An 18000-nucleotide genomic window follows, 5' to 3' on the forward strand; every position below is an offset into this window, starting at 1 on the left:
TCAAGCTCCAGAATAGGAAGATTTGACTCGCAGTTCTTGCTTCATTAGCTTAATTAGCCAATGATTTTACTTTAGAAATGCTTAAGGACTGGCCTATGCCACTCATGATCATAGTCATCTAGCAGATAATTGACTGGACTGCAGCCATCTCCACAGGGAGGCAATACACAGATGTCTGATTAACTGTCACCAAGATGAAGTCACGTCATCTTGACCAAAGTGTGTATTAATGTCTCTCCATAGCTCCGTCTCTTTTTTTAGTTCATCTGTACAGAAACACTGATGTACTTCCTGCTGGGTTATTTACTAAAGTGTGTGTATGTGTGGTGTGTGTGTCTGTTTTATGTGTGTGTGAGGTCTCATTCATCTATCTCCACATGCACCCACTCAATCTCACAAAGGGCCAGCCATGAGAATGAGAGAGCGGGAAAACTGAAGAGGCAGCTGCCTCTTTGCTAATGTGAGATTGACACTGGAACTAAGAGGGTCCAATACAAAACACACACGTGCATCCATATGCATGGCTCGTTCAGAAGCAGTCATATTACAGCATTTCTCATATTCTCAGGTCGTGCTGTGCACACTGGTAGAAAAATGGTGCTTGTGTAGAATCACGCACATGCAACATTGTATACAGCAAAACATACTACATAATACACAAGTCTATGTTGTTAACATCAACTTGTACATGCTCACACATCACACATGCCAGCAGAGGCACAAACACATACAGTACACACACCAGCATTCACACACACTGTTTTTCTCGTTTTCTGTCAGATGGCCTCATTTTCTCTCACCGCTAGCGGTCGTTTACTCTTCAGATTGTTCAAATTGAGCTTTTGAGACTTTTCATTTGCAAACAACAAAAACCTCGCTCTCAAATTAAACAAAGATCAGCGAGGGAAATTGCCAAGGAAGACATCTGCGACTCATTTTCCCCTGGAGTATATGATTAGGAAATTCATTTATGTCTAACGTATAATTCCTCCCCGTCTTTCAAGTGGGAACGTCCACACAGTGCCCTGTGTTCTACCCCTTGGAAGAAGGAAGGAGAAGTAAGGGGAAAAACAGCCTGCGGGATTGGGTTAGAAACAAAGACTATGTTGCTTGCAAGAATGCTCCACTCTCAGTTTTTTTAATGAGGTTGCTGGGATTTCACCCCACCGGTTTTTGAGAAGGAAATGGGTGCTGCACTTGGCCCTCCGTATTTAGGGGAATGCAGATCTGGTGGCAACTGCAAGGCAGGGTCTTTGTCTGGAAGAACCACACATGTGTTTAGCTCTGATGGCCAAATGATGGGTCCCATCCCTCTGTGGTCTTGCTACCCGTAATTAGATGTTTTTACACGATTCACTGGCTGTCGCAGGGCACATGTAGCCTTAACTGACAGTGACAGAGGTGGAGGGTGAGGTCCTCTCAAGTGGGTGCCTTTATTGTATGACTGCCAAGCAAACAGTGGTGATCATCAAGGCAAAAACAGTACGCTTGTTTGACTATCTGCTCTGCCAGTGTGCACCACTTTTATGAAACACCATTTACAAGTCTCTACAGACTGGTGATTTAATAAAATGTCTACCACAGGAAGTGGAGATGGGACAGAAACACTGAAAACGAACACAAGGTGAAAATGGATTCCTGTAGTTCTTCATTAGGCTACACTGTCATGAACATCAGGATTTACAAGATTCATTAAACTTTTGAACAGTTTTAATAACATATAGCATTGCCTCTTTCTCCCCAACCTTTTATTTGCGCTCTCAGGAAATGGATATGGGAACCACCGCAACTCGCCAGGTCTGCTGGTCTCTCCAGGCGGCATGAACAAGAACATGCAGGCTAAGTCTCCCCCGCCCATGAACTTAGGCATGAACAACCGCAAACCTGACCTACGTGTGCTCATCCCCCCTGGCGCCAAAAACAACATGCCCTCCATCGTGAGTAATCTTTCTACCCCTCTTTTCATTTCCCTACTGTATATCTTTATTTCTATGGGGGTCTTTAGGGTTTTTTGTTGTTGCTATTATTGATTTCCTTTCATGTCCCCTCTGCTGCTTTCATCTCTTCATATCAGACTTGGGTTGATGAGGTTATGTTTGTGATAAGCTTGACTTTTTTTCCCATGTGCCTTGGCAGCTTCTTAAAAATGTACTTTTGGCCCAAGTCTGATATACTGTCAGATATATTTCCTCTGCTGTGTCTGTGTGCATTAGAGGGCACTTATGCAGTAGGCCCTGATATTTCTTTCTCCTCTCTTTCTAATAAGGTGTGTTATGTTAGTATAAGTAGTTCTTAGCATCCTCGTTTCACATTAGTTTTGTGTCCATTGTCTAAATCCTACAGCAGCTTCATGCCTAGAGCCACACTTAGCCACCACTTCTATATTCTAACTTGCATTCACTAATTTGAATGTATTACCCTCCCGTTTTAATGCCGTCAGTCTGAGGATGTTGATCTGCTATTGGTAAGTCAGACTGCCACTCAGATTTAGAAATCAAAACAACTTTAAAAGGGCCTTAAGAATCTGAAACTTAAAAGGTTTTCTAATGAGAAACTGGTTAAGATAGTTCTCGAGAGCATAATGTGCCTTATGAGTGTTGCAGTCACCTGTAACACTGACCTGGACGTTTGAAAGAAAAAGAAAAAGTGATAAATATGGACATTTATGTCGTAATGATGTCTTAATTTGCATTATATTTTCGCCATCACCGTTGAGATTATTACAGCTAGATATAGCGTTTTTGAAAAAAGCGGTCCCGACTCTAGAGTAACTTTCACCTTTATTGTTGCTGACTCTGCTGAAGGCTCCAATGTCACCTCTCGTGACATTTTGTGAGGGCACATAGTGCCATCCAGTGGTGTGTCAGAGTAAAAGGAGCCTGGCCTCTTTTCTGCCTCAGCCCTTTTGTATCTACTCCTCCCTCCCTTCCTTTTATCTTTTTGCCTGCGTATAGAGTCTTGTGCCACACAAGTACAGCTCACAGCTTTTATTACTCAGAATGTAGAAATGAAACGCAACAAAAGATTACTCTTTCGTTTTTGCATCAAACCTCCATTATTTTCTGCCAGACCCTCCCCTCTGTGTGCCTCTCCCTTGCCGTCGCTACCCTGCGTTGCCTTGGAGACCGATGGTGTTACTATAGCGACAGTGGGCCCTCGGAAAGGGTGGTAAATGATAGGGTTGGCAGGGTTCAGCCGTGCCGCATGTCAAGTGATTAATTTCCCCAGAAGTTGGCATCACATTTATTCTCTCAGCATCTGTTGAGTGAAAGAAAGAAATGGAAAAAACTTTCTTAGTTTATTGCAGCGTTTTGTTTGTTTTGTCTGGGAGTTGAATTCATGTTCTCAAGCCTCTCCCATCTCTCTTGCTCTCTGTCTTCCCTGCCGCTGTCACAGAACCAGAGAATAAACAACTCCCAGTCTGCTCAGTCATTGGCAACCCCAGTGGTATCAGTAGCAACTCCCACTCTACCAGGACAAGGCATGGGCGGTTACCCATCTGCCATCTCTACTTCTTATGGTACCGGTATGTACTGTGTCATCTTTACACATAACATTCCCATTTATCTATACTGTAAAATTCCTATTGCCATTTGTACGTTGACACATTCTCTGCAATTACCTTTTACATGTTTTAGAAAATGTGATATAGTTTCAGTTACCCTATACTATACCCACATATCCCAACATTTTGTTTTAGATTTGTAAAAAAAAATATGATTTGAATCATTTCAAGTATGTGTTTCTTTTGAAACCTCCTTCCCAAATGTAAGTGTTATACATGAGTCTAACAGCAGATGGTGCTATTGTCACACCAACTAACACAGAACACATTCATGTTACATCACAGCAGCATTTTCATCTGAGCTGCATTCCCTTTGCAATTTTGCTTGAACTTCTTTGGACAACCTATAATCTTAATCCGCCTCTTCCTTTCTCCCGTGTGTTTGTACACAGAGTATTCCCTGAATAGTGCAGACCTGTCCTCCCTGTCTGGCTTCAACAGTGGCAGCTCCCTTCACCTCGGCTCAATGAGCGGGTGGCAACAGCAACACCTTCAGAACATGCAGCATTCAGCCCTCGGCCAGCTAGGGTGAGTGCATTGAACTTAATTTAAAGTGTTGTTATGAAATGCATGATGTAACACAGAAATCATTAGTGATTATTTTTTGATACCTCGAGAGTCCTTCACTTTTATCAACTTTCACTTGCAAGGTCCAATACAAATATCACTCCTCCCTGTTTTCATAAATATGAGTGTGTGTGTGTGTGTGTGTGTGTGTGTGTGTGTGTGTGTGTGTGTGTGTGTGTGTGTGTGTGTGTGTGTGTGTGTGTGTGTGTGTGTGTGTGTGTGTGTGTGTGTGTGTGTGTGTGTGTGTGTGTGTGTGTGTGTTTCTGCTTGCATGCATGTTTGTGTGTTACACACTTTTAAAAATCACTTTGTTTCTTTCTCTGTAACTCTGTAACCCCTTTGCGTTTCCTTTCCTTCCTACAGAAATTGCTCTAGCTCTCACTTATGTCAGGGTTCAAATCTCTCCCTGCCCTCTGCTCAAAGCCTGCACATCAAGTCCGAACCTGTTTCTCCTCCTAGAGATCGCACCAGCAGCACGGGGGGCTACGGTGGGGTACCACCTCCTCAGAACCCCTCGTCCCGCCAGGACTCGGGACGCTCCCCTGTTGATAGCCTGAGCAGTTGTAGCAGCTCCCATGAGGGCAGCGACCGCGATGAGCACAGGAATGAGTTCCACTCGCCTCTGGGACTGGCCCGGCCCGCCCTGGACGAGCGCGAGAGCCCCTCCATCAAACGGGTGCGCCTGTCAGAAGGATGGGCTACATGATAGCTCTGTCCACTCCCCGGCAGTGCCCCGAGTTGCCCTGAGCCCCCCCGACAACGCAGCGTTACGATGCCCCCAAAGTCAGCTCCCTCCTCTTCCTCCTCTCACTCGATATCACGAGTCACTCACCACCCAACCCCATGGCCTCTCTCCTTTTATCTCTTTAACGCTGAAGGAAAGAAAAGGGACAGCCCTTTTCAAAAATATGTTTGTAATTTCTTTTTTTTCTTTTCTTTTTGCTGAGTGTGTGTGCTATACATATTGACATTATATAAACCAGTGGGGTGTTGTAATGGGGGTTTGGGAGGGTGGGTATTGGTTGGGACAGGATCTGGGGGTATTTTTGTTGGGGAACTATGCATAAATTGTATTGTGTGTGGATAAAAAGAATCACGTATGCATATATCTTTACACGTGTGTGTATGTGTACATATATGCATATCAACAAATAATCAAAAAAATAGTCAGGTACTCTGTTTCATAAAACGTACTTACACTTTGCCTCAGCGATATATCAGTGACTAGAAGAAAAAAAAAAATGAAATAAAAAAATAACATGAGAGTGAGTGTGTCCAATGGAAAACACTTTAGCACTTGAGTTGGGCAAACAATACATGTGTACAGTGTCGGTTTCATTGCTATATACCTTCTCTGCAGTTCTCCCTTGCAAAAATGTGTGTTAACATTAGATGATGTCATGTTGCAGGTTCAACGTATTTATGTAAATAGAGGGTGAAGGGGGGAAGGGGCAGGGGTCAAAAGTTGCCAGACATTACAAGATTTATTTACTCACGAAATGAAAAGCTATTATGCAACATTTGAAGGATTGTACAGGTAAACGGGCAGACCCAATGCTAGATATGTGGAACCTTTGATTTTTAGCGCTCCCCTTAAAGAACGGAGCTGAGCGAGGACCACCCTTTGATCTGAGAGCTACGTTAGTGTAATCAAGAAAACTCTGGATCTAGTATTAATATTCAGTATTAATGAACAAACAAAAAAAAGGAAAACATAAAAAACAATTGTACGATACACTTGCTTATATTTTCATATGAAAGGAATACAATGCAAAGCATTTTTGTGGCTTTTTGTAGTTTCTATAAGCCAGAATGTGTTTTTGATAGCTTTGCTAATAAGAGATGGATAGTTCACCCAGAGGGGAAATGACAGGGCTTTGCAGCCCTAAGCCATGAAAAACAGACCGAGATCCAATGCTTTGCTGAACTGTTTTATCTTTGTAGAGGTTTGTTTTTAAACGTGTATTTCTAATTATATATAATAATGGTAATATTAAGATTCTTTAAAAAACAATCTGTGAAATTAACATGCTTGTGTATAGCTTTCTAATATATGAATATATATACTAATGATTTTTTTTTTTTTTCTTGGTTTCTTAGTGGAGTTTCTATGTGCAGTTGCACATGTTGTCTGGTTTGTTTCATTTGAGCCCTGAACAGTGCTGTTCAGGTGTGTATTTAGTCTAACCTTAAAAACCAGCTGGAGAGCATTGCCAGGGTTTGTGTGACGGAGGAAAGACAGGCCTCAATGCTGAAACACAAACCTGTTAGTGGAAAATGTCATGAGACTGGAACTCGGGCTGACACGGAAATAAATGTTGACACATGATGTACATGATTGTCATACAGATGAGGAAACATGACTGACGACCCTCAATTCATGTCTAGATGCATTTGAATGCATCCGATATTTCATTCTTTACCTTAATTATCTAATTTAATAAAGTCAATCTCATAAAACATGTTTTTTGACATTAGCGGTGTTCTGTTCCATTTCAAATCTTCACCACTTGTGTTCAAGATGTATCACAAGCCCAGACCCAATCCATACTATTTTTCTTTTGAATCATATTTATGTAATATCATTTTGCCAGTGCATTGCAATTAATTATCCCTGATGATTTGCAAACCTAATTTGACTCGATGTCGTCCTGTGTCTCTTTATGTTCCACTCTTCAAAACAGGGTTCCACATCATTTACCACACGTCACATCCTGACAGTTCAGTGTCAGATACATGAGGACATATTGATCATGCTGGTATGAAAGAAGCACAATTGTTTATTTTAAATAAATAGCTGTTTTGATTTTCTCTTTTTTAAACAATGAAACTAGCCACATATCTCTCTGCCTCCCACTCCCGTATCTGCTGTCACTTAAGTGTTATAATATTTTTATGTGCATATTTCATGCAGGTTCACTATGTTGTTACTGTATACAGTCTGTGTAGTCAAACAGGGGCAGAGCCTCTATAATGGTGTTCTTCTCTTTTTTTTTTTTTTTTTTTTATTCAATACAAAAAGGTTGAGAAAAAAATAAACATGATGTTTCAGGCAGCGTAAGTGTGGAGAAACCAAAGCCAGTGGCATTTCTGTGTTGTAAACTCAACTTTTATTTTCACATTCATTTATGGTTTTTTGCAAGCATTGAAACAAGAGAATAAAAGAATTTGCTCAAATGTACAATTGGTTTCACATTTCAATTTGAGTCAGTCAAATGTAGCTTTAGTAACAATACCAACCACAGTACTGTACCTGTTTTGTTGCTCATTTGTCTCCCTATGCATTGAAAAGGTTATACTCAAAAAGGTATTTTGTATTTACAATTTGCTGCGAATCGACAGAATCATTCAGGCCTGATCACGTGAAGTGCATGCTTGCTGTCCACTTGATCAAAGCACACCACACACTAATTATCAGGTTTCTTAATAACTGATTGAAACAATGCCATGTCCTGATGGCTGATTAAAGTGCTGTAGTTTTGACAAAAATTTAAACCAAAGACACAGAGAAAACTTGTCTTTATATCTTTTTTTTTTTTTTTTCAAGGCGTTCTTTTTCATCACCTGTTGATCAGTTGTTCTGTCATTATTATAATAGACTAAATGTTGGTACCTCAAAATTGACCCAAGCAGTACCTCAGCTGATGTTTTGATAAGTCACTTGCAGTGAAAAGGGGAGACCATACACCTGTACAGCCATGTGTAATAACCATGTAATACCATTGCTAAAGGTCCCTACATTCAAATGGGATTCCTTGTTGCTCCACCGTGTTTGTGGTTTATTTAAGTTGTACTCAAAAGCTGAAAAAAAGATTTTCTTTTTTTTTTTTTTAAAGAGTATTGTGTTAAAATGCTTAAAAAGTCAGTGTGTAGTGTCAAATGTAGCTTGTATAAACCTGAAAATGGGGGAAGTTTGGCACTAATGTTTTCTGGAACGCAAGAGCGGCTTTCAGCGGCATAAGCTGGCCTTTGTCGCCACTTGAGACTAAAATGGTATTAAATTAAATCCACATCTCTGTAACTCAAAGGACTTGATTCAGCTGTATGTAGTGAAAACGTATAGGGATGAAATAAAAGTCTCCTCTGCTGGAGGGAAAGGCTATTTGTATTTTGCAGAGATTTCAGTAAAGTTACTGGCTTTCTTAGTTATCCTGATGTGACTTGGTGTGATTTCATTGTGTTTGACTTGTTTCTGCATGCATCTCCAAACGGTGGCTAATTTCAGACTGTGCAGATTCAAAACAACATGTGAAAACCTTCCATGAATAGAAGTCAGTGCACGGTGCCACATAAGCAGCTTGACTTTAAGATACATTGCATGACATAGAAATAATGACAGCATCATTTTCACGTTTCTTTCCATTTTCATTTAAAAAAATGTGGCATTCTGACATACATGCATACTGAAGACAAAGGATTTGACATTTAAAGCCAAGGTTTATCTTACTTACAGTAACATTACAGTTGCTCCCTCTCTCAGTGATACATTATGCCTTAGACAATACACGTGGACATTACATTCACAGGGGGAGATAGAACACAAGTTCATAAACAATGCAAACACAGTGATCTGCTGTCAAAGAGATGTGGAACGATTCCCTTAACACAAACATTTAAATGGTCTGGGCCTACTCCAGGACTATCTTACATTCCTGAATAAAAAGAAGAAGAAGAAGAAGAAGAAGAAGAAGAAGAAGAAGAAGAAGAAGAAGAAGAAGAAGAAGAAATTCAATAAAATCAATGATTTCCATTTCTTTTCTTTTTCTTGTTACCCTGTAACAATCGTGTGGGACTGTCTGACGCTATGGAGCTTCTAATAATGCCAGTGGATGACGCGTTTCTGGCTTCTGAAGCAATTATTTATTAAGAGACGATGGTGTGTTTGCAGTAAGCCTACCTTGTCAACACGTAAACACTCGTTATGAAATGTAGACCCATTTGCTCCCAGCTTTCCTCTCTGCTACATGGCCCGCGTTTTGATATTTCTTCTCTTTACCTAAAAAATCATCACGTGTTTCTTTTTTATTTAGCCTATCACTTAGCCTTTTGTGGATACATATAAAAACAATCAAAACAAAAGTATATGTTTTCATATAGAACCCCCCCCCTCTTTTCGAACATTTTCTGTTTCCCCATCACTATTGCAACTTATTTTTGTTATATAGGCTAGCATCATATTTACGTTTTTTGTAATGGGATTATTGTTTTGTTTTGGTTTTCGTTAGTCTTGGATGCGTAATAGTGTTTTTGAAAGACCAGGCCCACCTCATTAAAAGATACGATTCAAATCCAATCTTCATCCGGTCAGGCTGACTTCTCAGAAGACAAACCGAGCTGGAAGTATGGAGCTCCGTTCATCTTTTACATCTATTCCGTTTCGGAACACGCGTGTAGAAACTCGGGGAGCCCTGCTGTGTCTTCTTTAATTGAATCAGTCCCATCAATTAGCCTACATTACATTTTAAAAGTGGGTTACGATGCGTTTACAGACAGTACATGTAACCGTAGGCCTACCTGCAGGTGAAGCCTACATGTAAACACGTTTGTGTTTTGGCGTTTCATCATCAATGATTCATTTAACATTTTAATTGTAAAATCAACACAATGGAATGCCATTCTTTCCAAATAACCCCATTAAACTCCGGCTTTATTGTGTGTGTGTTTGCGTCGCTTTCCGTTATTTTATTAATGAGGGAGTTCGATTTTCCATCTAAAAAGAAGTTAATAGTAAAATATATATTTTCAGTATCCTATCATATACATTGAAGCTGATTCTTTTCTTTTTTTTAAAAACACGCAAAAAAAAAACAGAAATAAAAACACTGGTAACTGGTATAACGTTGTGTTATAACGTTGCCTCAAAGTAAGCTCCAACACAATTTGGATTTTTCTTTTATCTCACAAAAAAATGTAACTACAGACACAAACACGTACGTTTATCATAACAATTGTGCACAAAATCGAAGATAACGAAATCATAGATGCAGTAAAATCCCTCCACAGTCTACAGGCATGCTGCGATCGAAAAAAAAAGATATACTCTTAAAAAACGCTCTATAATAGTATGATTTACGGTACTCAAGAGTTAGTTTATATGACATTCCTGTAACGGTATATTTGCATTGTATTTGCTGTGTTACTGCAATATTCCGATAGGGATATGTGTGTCTATGCTGCGAAGCGAGTTTTATGGTTTTAGAGTTTATAGTATTTTTATCTCGACAATATTCCTGCAGTATATATGAAATCTTCTAAACTGTCTTGGCAGGTTACTTTAATGCGTTTTCGCAGGTTTTAATTAGGCCGCTCTCCATGAAGTCACTCCACTGCTTTATTGCATTAAGCTTTTGGTGAATTCGAAGGGTTAGTTCCAGGAGCCTGTGAGGAAGAAGGCTGATAAAGTCGCTGGAGGCACAATACAATGTATTATCTGTCTGAAATAATCGATTGTGACAACAGTTCTCACTGTTTCTTAAAAGGTCAGACTGATGCAAAACACGTCACCGTTTGAACTGGCAAACAGGATGCTCAGATGTGATCAGTCTCCTGTTAAACGCTGCAGATGCGACGCAAATTAAAAACCAAGAGTAAGGTCAGAGAATATGAAAGAACAAGCGCATTAAAGTCTCGATCTAAATAACATTTTATTAAAAAAAGAAAAAGAAAAAAAGACAGCATATTCAAATTAACAACAAAAAAAAAAGAGTAGGCCTAAATAACGTTTTAACACTGCAGAAACCTAAACTGTTGACAATGTGTCCCAGTTTATGCTACAAGTGCCGCATTTTGCAGGATATGTAGACGTCAATCAGATGGAGGTGTATTATCTTATCTGACTGGGCTGTGCCAATTTATGCCTTCAACAAAAACAGACTACTTCTGCTTTTTACGATTGTGCACGTGCATGCACTGTGCATGGCATTTTACACGCATGTATTTGGCGCCAGCAGCCGGTGTACATGTGGTCAACTTCTGTGCCCGTGAAGGCTGGGCCACATTTTCATCATCAACATTCTCTCAAATCACCGCTAGATGTCACCATTTACTCGTCTAGTCAAAGCCCCCTCAACCCTCCTCATCTTCTTCAGTCTGTCCTTCAGTCCTTAGGGTTAGTTAGTCCAAAGACTTCATGGAGATCGACCACACATAAATAAGCCTTCTCCACTAACTGCTCCACAAACACTGTTTTGTTATGGTAGTGAGAGATGCAGAATATCCATGCCTGATCATTTCAATCTACACATCCGATTTTAAAACGAATATGTAATATGAAGTAAAAACAACTGCGACGTAATAATAACGGTTATTATTATTATTATTATTATTATTATTATTATTATTATTATTATTATTATTACTACACATAGGCTAAACGCTATGCACTTCTGTTTGTATAGCCTATTACTAAAAGGGGAAAAGTGTTCATCAATGCACGAGGCCCCTCCTTCACAACTGCAGGTATGCTTTTGAAATAAAAAGCATGGCTGCTTCATTAACTTGGAGGTGTTTCATTTCTCCAATTTGGAAAACACAGTTTCCTGTGCCAGACCAGGCTCACCTGTTCCTGTTATAAACTGCATCATAAGCTGATGTTTGGCCACAAATTGGAAGAAATATATATATATATATATATATATATATATATATATATATATATATATATATATATATATATATATATATGTGTGTGTGTGTATTTTAATACTGTACATCGTTTTGCCTCACTGGTGATATCTGGAAAGTAAATGACCGCCCACGCTTATTTCGTTAGCCTCGTTTTAAATAAAACATTTAGCCGAATCATTGGTTGACATTACATCTCCATATAAGAACATTTTAATATAGAACTGCAAATACAAAAAAAACTGTCTTATTTAGTTTGTCCCTGTTTTCAACCACAACATCTCGTCTGTTTGGAATCTGCAAGACTGTTGATTTTCTTTAACTCCCACACGCGGCCTGGTGGCTGTATTGTCATAAATCGGCATTGTATTAAATGCAACCAAGTCGTTTAATCAACAGGAACAGAGAGTGTCCCGGTGTTGATTAATTGTCCTATAGGCCTACAATGTGAGTCATTCTCTAACTCCCATTAGACACAGACCTGTAGCCCATGGTAGACTACTGTATATGGTCAAGAGAAATATAGTGTATAAAGGTAAGTAAAGACCTCATGTGATCTATTTTTCAAATTTTGAAGGTCCACATTTCCCAGAAAGAAGTAATGTTAACGAATTGATTATTTTTTGTGAGAAGATGACACCCACCAATCGAAAGAATAAGTAGCCTAGGTTATATTAGTTGTGTTAAATCATCAATCATCCCCTTTCCCGATCCCTTCGTAGAACTCCTCTCGCGTCGATAAGAACAAATATATCTTCATTTTAATGGAAATAAAATAGGCCTATAGTTTGATTGTATCTGTACCCAAAGCGTGAAACACTAGAAAGTCTTAACACTTCGTGAACTTGGTTATTTTCATTTTTGAAGGTAAACGAAGGTGTGTGTGGGCGATACAACAGAGGATGATGAGTGGACTATTTAAGCTCCCAGGGAGCCACCTTTGAGTAACGAAATACTCTAATATTGCAGTGATGAGTAAAATATGAGTGGGGTAACGGTCCCCTGTGGCTTCGAATATCTGTACGTGAGCCAGCCTGACCACTGGTGTTGAGCCACGAGCAGTTTAAGAGCCAGGTTGAATGGCGAGGGGAGTAGCCCATAGGGACTGCATCTGCTTTGGCCGATACCACAAAGTTTGCCCTCCTGGAAAAAAACATCCCAAAAAACTTGATAGAAACGCCACACGAAACCAAGCACCGAATTACAGCAGCAGCACCGTTGGATTTGGTTAATTGGAGGTAAGTTAAAAAAAAAAAGGACTTGATTTAGGACTTCACTGTGGAGATCACAGAGACGCAGTAAGTGCGATTTTGTAAAAGAGAGGGGGAAAAAATCAAAGTAAAGATACTTGAATGGAAATGTCTGTCTTCTATTTTATATTATGTGGTAATATTGTTTTCTAAACGCACTGCACTTGCATGCGCACGCTCGTCCCTGGCACCACTATGCGCGCGCGCACGGACACAGAGGAGACAGCCTGAGCCATTGTAAAGCCTAAATGTCAGCGCTGCGTCACTGGATTTCTTACAAACTGCGCAGGAGACTTTGTGGTTATTAGTTTTCGCACAGCCCGAGTCATTCTGTTGTTAGGAGCCAGCCTTGTCGATCTTAAAGTATCACCTCCTCAGTATTACCTCTGAATCTCCTCTATTGTTTGCCCACCAGAGATCTCTTTGTTCATGCATGCTGTATATGAGTATTCAAAGGCTTTCGCCGATTTACATCCTTCAGATTAGAGAAAACCTTTGCCATTAAAACCCAAATGCCGCCGATATCGTGTCATTGTAGTCAACACCACATTAATCGAAAATGTGTACAGAGTCAAAGTCTGAGATTTTAGGTAAAACAATGAAATCGCCATATCAGGCTATAAACAAGGGCTTTACAGCGATCTAAACGCAGAATCGTGTAAAATAAACACTGAGCGATAGATATGCAATGCAAATCTGTCCACTGAATATGCATCAATATTAAAAATAATACGCACACCAGAGCCAACGGCGTCGGAGAATTGAGAATGGCGGAGCGGGTCGTCTCATTACGCATGGGCGGTTTTCCACGCAGGAGCCATGGTTCCCCTTCTCTTCATCTCTCCCTTCTGTCCCGTTCACATTAAGGAAGCCTCTTGGAAAAACAAACAAGGCTGGCTTTCAAAACGGCAATCAAACACCCAAGAACTGGCTGGGGGGGAATTACTCCGACTGCGGCCGGGCGGACTATGTAGTAAGCGGGATTTGCATATTTTGATGCGCTAATTGCCTTGATGTATTTAAATATGGCTGCACGTAGCTGAAATGCTTGTCTACGTCATTGAACGTGCCCTCGCTGTTAAACTAAAACGTGAATTCGGTTGATTCAAATGGATACGCCTGCAATTAAGAGGGAGGGAGTGTGGGGGGAGTAATATGAGAGAGGATGCTCTGCGCTGTCTTTTCAGTCACATTATGATTGTCTGACATTTGCAATTTTCTTATGAGACATTCAGAAAAATAACATTTTGAAAAAAAAAAATTGGATTTTTCTAATATTTGAAAACTGTGACCTGTGAAAATAACAGAGCAGCTGTAGCCTGACGCTTTTGCGCCAGAGACAGAGAGAAGTGGTATTCTTGCAGAGTAGAAAGCGCTCCAAGTCATTTCGCTGAAAAGTCGAGCTTTATAATATATTAACAAAAACAAAAAAAAAGTATGTCATCACCAAGAAAAGACACGGGCTATAGGCTACTGACAAGTAGGTCACCTCATTCTAACTTTTCTGTGTGAAAAATTTCTCTTATCTTTCTTTTCCCTTCTCTCTCTAGGCTGAGTGCGTGTGTGTGTGTGTGTGTGTGTGTGTGTGTGTGTGTGTGTGTGTGTGTGTGTGTGTCCACTTTGGCAGGGGGCACGCGCGCTTGTGTTTGAGTCTTACAAGATTACCTCTTATTAGGATAGTGGGAGCAAGGTTACATTCATAGGTCCAGCAGGCCTATACTGTACACACAGCCCAAATCAAACATTTTTAATGAAGTTTAAAGAGTCGTGTTTCCTGTTTTTTTATTTTTTTTATTTTTATGATTGATAGACCTCATTCGAGACTTAGTTTGGGAATTGCATGTAGCAAATCATTTCCCCTCTGTCTGAAAACCGGTAAATTCGTTCCGTTTGTCAAAGCGTCTTAGCGAAGCGCCTGCAGCAAATTCATTACCACCCAACTGCGGGGCTCACTTCGTAACCTGGTCAGGGAAAAGGAGGGAGAGGTCCACGCCAAACCACGGACAATGCTGCCTCAGTTCGTGCGTGCAACAAAAGAACCGAGGGAACTTGTTTGAATTTCAGAGCACGTCCTCTCCTCACACAGAAGGATGGACTTTATATCCCCTCCTACCCCCCACCACCTCCTCCTCCTCATCATCACCTCCTCCCTCCTCATCCCACCGCACCACCAACGGGGGGGAGTGTGGGGGGGAGAAGGACGACTTGCACACGAGAGCTCAACTGTGCATGCACTTTTCTATTTGGTGCTTGTAGACGTTATGGGAAAGTTGTCTCTCTCCCTAGATCTCTCTCCCCATCCCTCCCTCCCTCCCTCCCTCCCTTCCTCCTCCTCCTCCTCCTCCCCCTCCCCCTTCTCTTCGTCTATCATGTGCTTGGTATATGCTCATGCTTTGCACAGAGCAGCCGAAGCACGCCTAAATGCAGGCTACTGTGTGTTAGCGGCAATTTTAAAGTGATGCCCCCCCCCCCACCAAATAATACGGCTGGGATATTTGAGGGGAACATATACCACATCACGGTACACACGGACCCAACTGAACACCGCTCTTCTTTTCCTGCTTGGGACGCTTTCTGGTCAATTGCAGTGATTTGACTGACCTTTAGGAAGTAAGTGCAACTTTTGTGCCTGTTTTAATAGGCTGCGTGGATGCAATCGTGTGCGTAAAGGTTTCCCATGTGCGCAAAAGTTAAATATAAGGCTATCGATGAGAAATATACAGTGATTGTTGTATTAAGAGTTGACAAGGAATGAGTACTCAAGGTGAGATTCCACGTATTTAGAATGAAATGTGAAGTTTGTGAATGTTTCCTCTCAGTTTGGAATTAGGGCGCACTGATTAGACTTTTTGGAACCTTTAAAAAGCAACTGTATATACTCCAACTGACCGGTAACTTAGTAAAGTCTGTCTCAGGTATGTGATATAATGATGACTTTAATATTGTGCACTTTATGGCCGGCTTCTCTACTTGGATCCTGCCTTCTGCAATTAAGTTCACTTTAGACTTTATTCGGCAGTATTTCTAAAGGAGTAGATGCGTCTCTGGTTATCTGCTTTTGTTCCTCTAGTTAAAAAAAACCCGAACATATTGTTAAGAACTGTATTGCCTGAAAGTATCATTATTATTAGGCCTATATACAAGTGAAGACACTGTCTGTGTTATTATTAGTGTGGACTCGATACCGTGTCAGAAATGTCATTTCGGGAGAGATGTGTTTGAGATAAAGCTATTTCAGAGAAAGGATAAAAAATGGACAGACTCATTTACGTGGAGAATCACATCAGCAAATCACATAAAAATTGCAACTTAATTTTATTTCTACAGAAAACGAGTTGAAATGTGATGAAACAAAAGTAGAAAGTTCGGTTTACGTTGAATGAATGAGGTCACCAAAATCGTCACACAATGTATGTTTATCCATGTGTTATTATGCACGAAAGCCTCGTTTGTTCAAATTATATAGCTAATAATACGAATAGAGCACTATGTCATTAACCTTCACTGAAATACACCGTATTACCTATTTTAAGAGGATCAGCAGGTTGTAAGTTTGAAAAATGGTGTGCAGTGATTAAATCATGGCCTCTGTGTGGGAGGCCTATTCTGAAGCCTCCTTTACCCTAATGAGGTGTGCTTTATAATGTTGAGCTTAATGATATCAGGTTAGCCTTACAGTTTACTACTCATCAGCTCCACATCAGGGGGATAGAATGATTGTGGGTGGGTGACAATTGGCACGCAAGAAATAAAGAGATGAACAATATATGCGTAAATTAGTGAATTTGGAGTATTTCCTCTTATACAAGTGCCATTTGAACACATTCTTGTGCCATATGTTGCAGGTGGAATATGTTATAAAGGGGTGACTTAAACATCGAAATAAGAATGCAATAGATTGGCTGAACATTTGAGGGACAAAGTGCTGTTTAGTAAGTAATCCCTTATTGAAATGCGCAGGCCTTGTGACTCATGATCGCTCATTAAAACACCTCTGCTTTGCCCCTCCCACCGACGAAACGAGAGTAAACTTGAGAGCCAGATCTAAAACTGTAGCAAGTAAATGGGACACCTGAAAAAAAAAAAAAGCTGACGATGCCAGTTACAAATAATATGGTGTTAATTTGTCACCCCCTGATAGTTCACTTCTACTGTCACACGCGCGCGTGCGCACGCACACACACACACACATACACACACACACACACACACACACACACACACACACACACACACACTCACCACACACTCACAAGGTCTCACTCATATGCAGACACACATGAATTGAGTCGATTGCTGTCAAAGGCTAACTTTTCCTCCTCAATTGGGAGTGTTTTATGGTCCGAACATAATCAAAGTTGTGCACACGGTAGCCTACCATAAACAGCCTCAGTCACCTGCAGTTGCATGCTCCTGCCCATGATCCATCACATGTCCCACTGTTTGTTATTGTTGACCCACTTCCAAAGAGCCTAGGCTATATTGTAACCCATTTGTGCTAAGCTATCGGTTAACTACTTACAGTTCTGTGGGGTTGACACGCGTACACGGCGAAGCGCTTGGGCTATATTTCGCATGAGGCGACACCGCGAGCTTACATGAATACCTTTGTAGTCTATACCCTTCGAATGCGACCATGGCATAAAAAACGCGGGGCTACAATAGTAAGGAATTCGACGCGACGTAAGAGCAATTTAACTCCTATAGTGGTAGCGCATATATGAGAAGGAGAGCAATGAGCGAGCGAGTAGCGTGTTACTGCGAATAGGAAATGTAGCCTACATTGGATAGACAGCAGACGCTGGCGCTCCGGCTGCTCCAGGATGCTCTCTTCAGTGGTTTCATTTTTATTGTTTAATAGATATTAAATCTGATCGCATCGTCTCTTAAAAGCAGTTGAATCGCTCTCTTTCTGTGTAAAAAAAAAACACATGGATTCCCTGCCATCCATTCCCATCCCTGTGTGAGAGGCGTGCAGACTGCTCGATGCAAGGC

The 18000-nt window shown here is 40.7% G+C and overlaps 1 protein-coding gene across 4 annotated transcripts in view; it reads left to right on the plus strand.

The window, feature by feature from the left end:
* The window catches only part of mef2cb (myocyte enhancer factor 2cb), a 64253-nt gene extending 55972 nt beyond the window's left edge, over positions 1-8281 (plus strand). For 2 of the 4 annotated variants that reach the window (XM_078250515.1, XM_078250516.1), the window contains exons 7-10: positions 1765-1937; positions 3397-3526; positions 3958-4093; positions 4592-8281. In XM_078250515.1, the coding sequence (XP_078106641.1) occupies positions 1765-1937; positions 3397-3526; positions 3958-4093; positions 4592-4838 (686 nt within the window). In that variant the 3' untranslated portion in view covers positions 4839-8281. Of the gene's footprint in view, positions 1-1764; positions 1938-3396; positions 3527-3957; positions 4094-4495 lie in introns of all 4 variants that reach the window. The other 2 variants (XM_078250513.1, XM_078250512.1) reach the window with 1 other exon arrangement.
* Positions 8282-18000: the final 9719 nt, after the last annotated feature.

The sequence above is a fragment of the Sander vitreus genome, chromosome 5 (genome assembly GCF_031162955.1).
Source record: "Sander vitreus isolate 19-12246 chromosome 5, sanVit1, whole genome shotgun sequence".
NCBI classification, from domain to species: domain Eukaryota; kingdom Metazoa; phylum Chordata; class Actinopteri; order Perciformes; family Percidae; genus Sander; species Sander vitreus.